General features: G+C 41.7%; 1 protein-coding gene across 1 annotated transcript; it reads right to left on the bottom strand.

The window, feature by feature from the left end:
- Window positions 1–3,371: 3,371 nt before the first annotated feature.
- fem1a (fem-1 homolog a) lies at window positions 3,372–6,871 on the bottom strand. Its single transcript, XM_027150790.2, has one exon. The coding sequence runs from the start codon at window positions 6,698–6,700 to the stop codon at window positions 4,847–4,849; it is 1,854 nt and encodes a 617-aa protein (XP_027006591.2). The 5' UTR covers window positions 6,701–6,871; the 3' UTR covers window positions 3,372–4,846.
- Between the last annotated feature and the right edge of the window lie 4,262 nt (window positions 6,872–11,133).

Genomic DNA, 11,133 nt, shown 5'->3' on the forward strand with positions numbered 1-11,133 from the left:
TAGAAATCACAATGAAATCCAAATTGAAAAATTAAGCCGATTATTTTTTTGAATGGATGATACTCAGGTGATCGGGTGTTATGTGTAGGGAAGTAAAGCCAGTCCCATGAGGAGGAAAAGAGGCCAGACTTAAGTGTTTGATCACTGACTCAACTGTATAGTGTTGCCTTACAAGAACAGACAGCAGAGCGAGAGAGAGAGGATACAGAATCCTAAAATAGCCAAGGAAACACCATCATTACCAGGGCAGACCACCTCCCGAACACACACATTCCCTCTGACATTCACCACACACTATTTATACCTTAAGAGCTGAGGTGGAAAGATCATCTTTCTACATCAAGCACAAGAAACGTTTGGGAGCCGCTCACATTCGCTATGAGGGATGGCACGAAGTCAGAAGGGAACTCGAGTGTGGAAGGTTACTAAGTACAAAAGACATAAAACTGAAGGAAGTGCTAAGAAAGAAAGAAAGAATAAAAGAAAGAAAGAAAGAAAGAAAGAAAGAAAGAAAGAAACTTTGAATGGAATCTATATGTTAAGCAGTTTAGGCTAAATGAATCATTTAAAAGTATTTATTCAAAATAAATATATAGAGAATGAATGAGTGAAGCACCTACGGTGTGTTTGGGGTGAAGCTACTGATTGGTCAGCTTTGAAGCACATCGAGACATCAGTAAATAGACAGACAAAATTCACTGCGTCTGATTAAAAATGATCAGATTATAATTACTTCATTAAATTAATTCAATTCTAAATCTGATTAAAACCAAAAATATATTTATTCATTCAAAATAGAGTTTGAATGGAGTTTTTCTTGAGCAGAAACACTTATAATAATAATAAATAGAAAACAATGATGCATAATAGCCGTACAAACACTGAAACTATATAGTGAGAGAGAGAGAGAGAGAGAGAGAGAGAGAGAGAGAGAGAGAGAGAGAGAGAGAGAGAGAGAGAGAGAGAGAGAGAGAGAGCCAGGTTTGATAAATGACCATACACTACTCTCACATTCAATTAAACCCAGAAAAGAAATGAGAAAATTACTTTTTGGGTTGATAAATAATGTGTGTAATCATACAAACTGCAGCCACCAAAGTCTGCTTTGACCACTCTCATATCTAGATGTTCGGAAAATCCACCTATTACATTTCTTTGGTGCCCCATTTCCTGTCAGCATGCACAGGTACACAAACCACCCTTCACCCAAAATATGCTACAGACAGTTCTAACCTCAGTTTCCATCCAGGACCCTCTTCAGTCTCTTTAAATAGATTACATTAAGCCTAAAGACACCACGCACAATCACGCATCTTTAATTTCAAAGATAATCACGTCAGACAGCAAGAACGACTGTCAAAGTTCTCAAAGCAGATACATCATTTATGGAACTTAATTAACCGAGTAGCTTTCCACACCAGTGTCTCCCAGTTCATGCGTTCCTGTGGTAGTTTGACAGCTTTTTCCGATTCTAATAAGTTATGCAACTGTGAGCAAAGAACAAAATTCACTCATCAACCTTAATTAACCAAAAGAAAACCCACCCACATCCTTATTTTTAAGTCACAGCCTTGAACAATTTTTTTTTTTTTTGGTTTCTCTGCTATTAAAATAATAACAAGCCTTTAATGAATGTAAATCAAATGCATGTTAGTAACCTCTTAATGTGCAGCGTGCTAGCAAGTTTTTGGGATTTAGAACAAAAATCGGAAATCTTAAGAGAAAAAGCATCGATGGTGTTTTGCATTTGTATTTATTACTTCATCTTGTTTTGATTAATGCTTCCTGGATTTTCTTAATTTCCCTGCAAGTTTATTATTCATTTCATTACATCTGCATTCGTTTGTGCTGTTGAAATGTCCATATGATAAACTTTGCAAAATGACTCGTTTACAGTATAATATTTATACTTAAATGTAGCTTGTTTTGCTGACCTTAATCCAAAGTTCATATAGATATAGCTGAGCAGTTTTAGAGTTACAGAAACAGGGTTATGTTTTACGTCTTTACGACATTTGTATGAAAAGCCAAGTCAATACCCTACTTGTTATAGTTCAGAGCTATTTAGTCAACTTAATTAGGTATAGAGCTTTTACACAAAGCAGCTTTACAGACCAGTAGCAGGTAATTTAGTACTTTAATCTGTGTTGTCTCAGGACCTGTGATAATGCTAAAACCCTGACTAAAGAAAATAATTCATGCAGTTTAAGTACGGGTTTAGTTACTGATCTAAAACTGTACCCAAGATCCCGGACTTGATCATTTTTGCTGCTTTAAATTCCCCCTTCTTTAACCTATGAAGCAAATCTATAGTATACGAATTACACCTCTTTTATCCTCATCAAACCTTCAATGACCCTCATGCCCTGAGGACAGGGCGGATTACTCCAGGAAGAGATCGCACCCTTAAGAACAATAATGCTTCATAATAGTTTGATCAAAGTGGCTAGTCGGAAGAGCCTTAACACCATAAGAGAGCCAAAGGTCTCCGCAAATATGTCATCAGTATATTGTAATACAAGAGTTCTGTACAGAGTAAGAGATATGACATCACAATGAAAATGATACCCATTATCTATATCTGCACTGATATTTCATTAACAGAAATATACAAATGTAAATCAATGCTTTAAATACATGACAGATCTATTCCCAATGGTTGTCTGAAATGATCTCAAAACTGCTTTTTCATTTACCGCCAGTAATGTAGGTTGAAATCTGCCAGACAGGTTTCTCTCCTATGCATAACAACATACCAATGCAGCAACATACAAGCGACAGATACTGCATGTAAAAAAAACAAGAACACCTCCACACCCATTCTCATTCTCTCTCACACACAGAGACACACACAGACAGACACACACACACACCAGCCAGACAGACAGACAGACAGACAGACAGAGAGAGAGACACACACACACACACACACACACACACACACACCAGACAGACAGACACACACACACACACCAGACAGACAGACACACACCAGACAGACAGACAGACAGACACACACCAGACAGACAGACAGACACACACCAGACTGACAGACAGACACACACCAGACAGACAGACACACACACCAGACAGACAGACGCACACCAGACAGACAGACGCACACCAGACAGACAGACACACACCAGACAGACAGACACACACACACACGCCAGACAGACAGACACACACGCCAGACACACACACAGACAGACAGACACCCCAAACCCTCCACACAGACACACACACAGACACCCCCGACACACACACCCCAGACACACAGACAGACAGACAGACACACAGACACAGTCACACACACAGACAGACACGCACACAGACACCATACACACACAGACACACACACACAACTCAGATGTGATACATGAATTATTTATTCAGGCATCTCCAAAACCATTGAACTTTCTTAAATTAATCACACCTATCGAAAGTCACTGAGTCAGGACCTTTGCTTAAAAGGCTAAGTAGTGTTAGCATGTTTCAAAGTGCTTTTTAATTCGAGTAGGATTTACAGTGAAACCAGCATGCCGACATACACAGACAGGACAATCAGAAATAAGACTGCAATAAAAGTTGTCAATGTTGAGCTGGCTCTTCTACATTGAAAAGACCTGGGATGCCAGATGAGATGTAAATCCACCTTTGCTGCATAGATATCAGTGGTGACCCCAGACTGGGTAAAGTGCCATGTCCTAAACATTAGAAGAATTGTACAAAGTAGGGAGAGACAGCACAGAGGGCAATATCTCTCCTGCTCTTGTGTGGGTAATGTAGTGCAAAACATACTGCAGATGTCCTGCATTCCCGCTTAGCTACGCTTACACAAGGGATAATTCAACCATACCACACCGATGTGGCTAAGAATAAACGGATTTTAATGGCCAGAGCTAGCATGACCTCATCAGCACAGCAACAGTGGCTTTCGTTCATTGCTAGCCACATTAGTACTGTTTGTTCTGACAATTGACGAACACAAAACAAATTAGTACTTAGTGCTTTAGAAGCAAAATCCATTCAATTGAAAGAATTTGGCCATTATTTGGCACAAGAGGCATCAGCCTATAGGCCTACAGCTTTGATATTGTAACAGGGGGATGTTAATAAAACCACATCATATTTTGTGAGATTTGGCGAAAGAAAGTAATCAGATCAAAATGTCTGATTATCAGTACTGATGTGCATTACAAGAGCATGCAAAAACTGACTAATCACACTTCATTCTCTTACACACCAGTCAGTGAGGTGCATCATTGCTAATTATAATGCAGATTTTCAACCTTGCCTTAATATCAACCCTGTCACCATTTCAACTTTATACACAAACAGGCATAAATTAAAGAACTTAAAAAAGGGAGGCAGAAAAAAAAGAAGAAAAAACATCAGATTACAAATAAAGCTTGAATCAAAGTTTTTTCCCTTCAAACAGTACTCCAGAGCATCAAAAAGTCTCTGTTCTTGTATTACTTCCTTCAACAAGCCCTTACAAAGTGGAGGAAAAGAGGAGGCATGTATAAACAAGCACACAAATGTAAAAACACATCTTTCCCTGTTTGTGATTATTAGACTGCAATTATTGCTGTGATTCAGATGAAGCCTGAGCAAGTGGTTACGAGGCTTAAGATTTAGTCTGCTTGATAAGGAGAGAGACTACGATCAGGAAGACAGGCGGATGGTGAGGTAATGTAAGTGCAACATGAAGGCCTCCATTTCATCAAGATGGCCTTCGGAAAAAAGTGAGACCTGATATAGAGGCAAGAAAGGTTCATGAAAATGTTCAGAAACAGGGGACATGGTCTGAACCTGGAGTCTGGAATTAGGATTTGAGGTAAGATCAGTGGAGCTCGATGAAGGCCTCCATTTCCTCAGAAGCGAGTCCCTTGTAGGGCACTCTGTGTCTCCCGACAGCACGGGCAGCCAAGCATTGTAGTGTGACATGGCAAAGAGGGTTCAACAAATGCCTTGCTCCTCCCGCCTCCTCCAGCAGCTCGTAAGGCATCTTGCATTGTGCATTAGTTGCATCAAAGTGTGCTCCAGAGTGTACCAGCAGCGTCATAAGCTTGGGGCAGCCGTTACGTGCCGCCACATGAAGAGGCGTGTTGTTGTCTGAGTCACGCGAGTCTACATCTGCGCCACACTCCAGCAGCAGCGCAGCCACAGGCAGAGAAGGAAAACGCCCCACGGGGTAACGGCCCACCGCAGTGGTGTCCTTATCCACAGCCATGTGCAGGGGTGTTAACCCATTCCGACCCCTTGGGTTCAGCTTGAGTAGCCGGTACACACTCTGTTTCTTCTGATGCTCTTGCAATGGGCTACACTCCAGTTTCTCCAACAAGAATATGAGATGGAGTATGATGGACAGGGCTTTAGTAAATTGCGCCGCATCAGGCTGATTATCCCGCTGTGCCACGGCACGCTCCACCTCACAGACACCCTTAGCCAGGACGCCCATCAGGTCATTGAAGGCGACGCGGGCAGCTGGTGCACCTTTTGCACGGTCTTGGAGGACAAAACTGAAAAGCTCTGCAAATGACAAAAAGCTGCTGGCTGTCATGGGGCTCAGTGGGTCCAGGTTGCTCTGCTGCATGTCTAGTGCATATTTCCACAGACTCACACAACGCTCAAAATCTCCTGAGTCGGCGTAGACAGCACCCCGGTAGCGGATGTAGTAAGATGTGTCTGGGTGTGAAGGGCCCAGGATGCGCTCTCGAATCAGGAGAGCCTGCATGCGCATTTCGTCGGGGTCAGTGATCAGGGCCTCCAGCTCCTCCGCCGTGTTCACCTCTCGAGCGCAGTCATATGCTGGAATGGGTGGGCCAGGTGGTGGCTTAGCCAGAAAGTTTGCTCTATCTTCTGCTTGTCGGAGCTCCATTGCTCTTCTCCAGTAGCGCATGGCACCCATCAGATCGCGCTTTTTGTCTACATAAGTTGCACCCAGGAGCTCCAAGGCATCGACGCTCTCCTCTCTCGTAGCTCTCGGCTGGTGGATGAGATACTCTACAATGTTCGTGTGGCCGGTAACGCTGGCAGCCAGCAATGGTGTCATACCATAGCCGTCTCTCTCCATCCTAGCTTTGCACTTCAGAAGCATTTTCATGATGTCCAGACTTCCAGACTCAGCACAGTCATGCAGTGCAGTGTTCCCTTTCACGCTCCTGCGGTTAACGTCAGCGCCGCGCTCCAGCAGAAACTTGGCGATTTCTCGGTGCCCTTTATAGCAGGAGATCATGAGGCATGTGTGTCCGTGTCGGTTCGCGACCTCCATGTCGGCGTGATGTTCAACGAGGTAACGCACGATTTCGAGGTGTCCATCAAAGCAGGCAGCGCGCAGGGGAGTGGAGTTGGTGAGGGTCGTGTTATTAACAGAAGCACCGTGTTTTAACAGAGTTTTCACAACCGCTAAATGCCCCGCGGCTGAAGCTGCCCAGAGCGGCGGAGCTCCTTCAATCGTCTCGCCATCAAAATTAACCGAACCCCCAAGCTCTACGTTAGCTTTGCAATATTCAAGTAAATAATTAACCACTTCCAAATGTCCGTACCGAGAGGCGACGAGGAGCGGCGTCCCTCCCTGCGTCTTCTCCTCGGCGAGCGCCTCTAACTCCTCAGCACTTTTGTTGCTCAGCAACTTCTGGATAAGTTTCAGTTTGCCGTCTCTCGCCGCGTTAAACACCGCAGTCGTTATATCCATTTTCCCCACATCAGTCTCTCTTAACGCTCAGTCTGCGTTGGAAACAACAAACGAAAGTTTTCCTTCACATTTACGCACAGAAACCAAAGTGAACCTCCGCGTCTCCTCTGCATTTACTGCCATTTTAAGGCTACGTTCAAAATGGCGTCGGTGTTGTTTGACGCGTTTGTTTACTGAGTGCGCGTGGGATTCTGGGTAATGAAATTCAACACGCTTTCTACTGGAAATACAATTCACTTCATTCATTACAATTAGGGGAAAAAAGCCTTGTGATAATGAAAGGAATTGTGTTCTATTTTTTTTCCTAATAAAATAAATAAAATAAATAAAAAAACAATAAAATAAATAAATAATAAATAAATAAATAATAATAAAATAAATAAAAAAAAACACTGATTGGACTGAGAGGAATTCTAAATATTTTTTACTTGTGTTATTTAGATTTAGATATTATACTAGATGTTAATGTAATATATTTTTTATTTATATTTTTTCATCTTATTTATGAAGTAGTATACCTGTATGTTAATGCCCAGCCTGGACTTTTACATCATTTACTGTCTAGATTTGATTATGACAAAAAAAAAAGAAAAAAAAAAGAAAAAAAACAACAACACTGAAATGTAAATGAAATATGGCCTATGATAATTTTCCATTAATTGTAAAATAATATTTTATTTCTCACATACAGATTCATGAACAATATCCTGTATACACAGTATATATCTAAAACATTTGACGTTCTTACTGAATTGTTCCTTTTTAACGTGTCTAGCAAGAACAAATAATCAATAACTAAAAAACAGTCATTAACTGATGTCAGGAAAGAGAAAACAAAGCGTAAACAAATGCTACTCTTCTGGTTCGGTATAAGAAACTGGATTTTATAAAAGCTTATATTGTACAGAGAGCTTTGTTGTACTCATGGTGATATTGTGTTCATCGTCATTTCTTCTTAATTCAGTTCATCGTGTTATATTTTCCTATGAATCATTGTAACCCTGATCGTGATAAGCAAAGAAGATTTTAACTCTTGTAGTAATCACTGTATTAGAAATGCACCTTTTAAAACCATGTACTGTATTCCAATAACAACAGCATTTCCGTTGTGCCATCTATACATGTTTTCCACAAGGCAGCTGGCAGGGGTCCGACACGCCGATTGCTCCCGGTGCTGAGAGGTAGACTGGGTTTTGTTGTTGGTCTTTTTGTTCAGTATCACAACAAAATCACTAGTCTTCCACCCAGCACTGCAAGTCATTCAGACATCAATAGAGATGTCTAGTAGAGATGTGCTGTATTATCTGCAAGAAAAAATAAAAATAATAAAATCCCATAGTACAGTGGAAGGAACCATGTTGTTTACTATTTTTGGTGAACACGTGAATGCAATTATATATAATCAGATGGCTGTTTTTTATTGTATTCCAATTTTTTATTTTGGCCATGATGATTCTTGCCAGCAAAAATTTCATTCCTGCATCATTCGCTTTGTTTATATGTAACATTCAACAGAAGAGCAAGCAAGTGTGCCTGTAACACCTTCGAATTGATGCTGTCTTTTCTTCTTCTGTAGCACTGGCTTAAAGGGGCTCCTCTGATAGAGCCATGGGAGGACGTGCAGGACCTGTTGTGTCATACAGGCACCCTCCCCTCTCTATTTTATTTCCCTTTGCACCCTCCTTTTCTTTTTCATTACTTGCTCCCTCAAAACACACACACACACACAGAAGCGTGTATAGTACCCTCATCATGTGGGTTTGTGTCCTCTCTCTGAAGCCTGTTGACATTCACTTTTCCCTTTGTTGAGCTGAGCCAGGCTTCCAGCTCTTCTTGAAGTGTGTGTGTGTGTGTGTGTGTGTGTGTGTGTGTGTGTGTGTGTGTGTGTGTGTGTGTGTGTGTGTGTGTGTGTGCATCAAATCAAATAGCTGAAAAGGCAGAGGAAGCAGGAGAAACTGGGTTTGGGTGAAAGAGGCACTGAGAAGACTGAGTAGGAGAAAAGCAAGACAGCAATGATGATAATAAACTGTAATTCTGTTTTCACAGAATGATGGTTTTGATCCGAGCAGTAATGATATCCCCGCGGTCAGTGTCACCTGCTGTTCGCAATAATCCATCATAATCTGCTCCCCCAGATGAACATCATATCAAGATTCAGCTTTCCTTCCAGACTGACACACTCGCACACCCACACCCACACACCCACATGCACAGACACGCTAATCACGGTCCTTCATCTGTGCTGTGTTTCACAGGCAGCGCTGGTAGCTATGCAACAGGGCTGAAGCAGCAGAAGGGGAAGGGGGTGGAGAAAGATGGACATGGATGATGATGACTGCTCTCAGCTGCAGGCAGAGACAACTTACCTGTGGCTGCTCAGAGCTGCACAGATGCTTGGATTCTAGGCGATAGGATATTATTGGTGTTGTTTGAACTGGTCCTTTAATATCGCCGCCTAGAGTCAACCTGATGGTGTGGGCAGACTCAGTCACAATAGCATCTATTTATTAGAACATATGGCTCTTTAGATAACAGGGAATCATTAGATTAAATGAGGTTTGCTATTCATGGTTTGCAGCTTTTGTCTGTCTAATCGTTACACCTCATTTTTCCTAGTGCATCCAAATCTTCTACAGCAGCTTTCACTGCATCTGTTTCATTTTTCTTCACAATCCAAAATTAACAAACACGTCTCTCAGTTTGTATAAATGCGCAAACCCCATTCATAACATTTTTTTTTCTCTCAAAAATGTTTTTCTTTAGCATTTTCCGAGCTAAAATAAAAGGCGGACAGGAAATCTGGACTAGGGAGCTGTTCGCCACGTCGGTGCTGAAATACGCCCTGTGCGCGCCCCTGGACGAATCCCAAATGACTCCTTATTACAAAATTCAGTTCACTACATAGGGTACAGAAGCCATTTTGTTGACCCCTATGTAGTGCGCTCATGTAGGGAGGAGAGAGACATTCGTTATTCAGTCCATGACATTCACCATTCGCTCTTCCGGCCGAGAAAACTTACCACCTGTTGCACAGAAAGTTTCAGCTCCTAAAAAGCGACATTGCTGTAATTACTCTCGTTTTCTCGCGGGCTCTTGTATTAGTATGCTGGAGATCAGATATCTATTGGGTGCACAATATTTTATTACATATATTTTATTTTTTATTAAAAAAAAAGCTAGGCTATTGCAGATTATATGGCTGTTTAGCTTATTAGAGGCGTATGAAAAAGCATTACAGCACCAAAAGCAAGGAATTACGCACACTCCAGCTTGAACTACAAGGTTGATGGTAAATAGGCTACAAGTCTCGCGCGCTGAAGAAAAACGCCTCAGTTTGGTAAACAGTCGAAGGCAAATCGTTGGATGTGGTTTAAATTCTGTCCAAGCTACACACGGCCTAATCATCTTACTCACCCTGGCTCTTTTCCTCTCTCAAAACGCCGGATCAACAGGTGATAACGTCGGCTCATTTGTTTTTATCAAGCAGGAACGTCGCGGCCGCACCATCCGTTGTCTCCAGCTGCCGTCGAAGCAACTGTCAGTCAAATGGCCCCGCCCACTTTGCGTCGGACGTAGCCGTAGCGGTGATGTTACTGGGCGGCTCACAGAGAGATGAAAGCCTGTGTGTTTATATACTGTCCGCGCCAGACAGAGGGACGGCTTATTACCGGTGACGACTCCGTGATCCGGCCAATTGCATTTCCCCTCTCGCTTTTTTACAAGCGCCTTCTAATCACCAAGGCTCTCAGGCAGGCAAGAATAAAAACCATCATAACCAATGAAGCCATATGCTTCCTAAATATACTCTCTTTAGACGCGTAAAATGTCCAAAGTGCTTGATAAGCCCTGTCCATAATGACTCAGTCGTTGCGCTCTGATCTGGAGCGACAAAAATGGGCTATGTGTTTTTCATGGGCCACGTCCCAAATTGCACGCTACCATGCTAAATAGTAAGCTATGTAAAAAAAAAAAAAAGAGTGTTGGTTGCTATAGTTACTAATTTGTCATTCTATTTAGTGTGGGAAGTAGCCAAGGTCTTGTTCCTTACAAGGCACAAGCTGGAGTTTGCTCTAAAAGATTCTTCTTTCGTTCTGTTTATTCGTTAAGACCACCCCCAGAAAAAATAAAAAATAAACAAAACTGTGATGTTACAAGTATGTAGCTGACTAACAGTCTAATCTATTAACACTGGTCAAAATTTACAGTTTGTAGTGATAAAAACAAGGGAGCAACAGGAGGTGATATATCACATCACACCAATGAAATAGATTAGATTTTTTTATTGTAGTTTACTGTAAAATGATTAAGTATCAAAGCAACAAGCAAATTGAGATTTTTTTCAATACTACGCAATTTAGATATGAATCCATAAAGGAACAAATCCAAATAATTGGCTCTAATGATTTACACAGCTATTCTATTTTTGGCTGTTG

The sequence above is a fragment of the Tachysurus fulvidraco genome, chromosome 22 (assembly GCF_022655615.1).
Source record: "Tachysurus fulvidraco isolate hzauxx_2018 chromosome 22, HZAU_PFXX_2.0, whole genome shotgun sequence".
Taxonomy (NCBI): Eukaryota; Metazoa; Chordata; class Actinopteri; order Siluriformes; family Bagridae; genus Tachysurus; species Tachysurus fulvidraco.

What these genes read in the sequence shown, in the direction of transcription:
- fem1a (XM_027150790.2), bottom strand. Translation starts at nt 6,700, where the DNA reads ATGGATATAACGACTGCGGTGTTTAACGCGGCGAGAGACGGCAAACTG.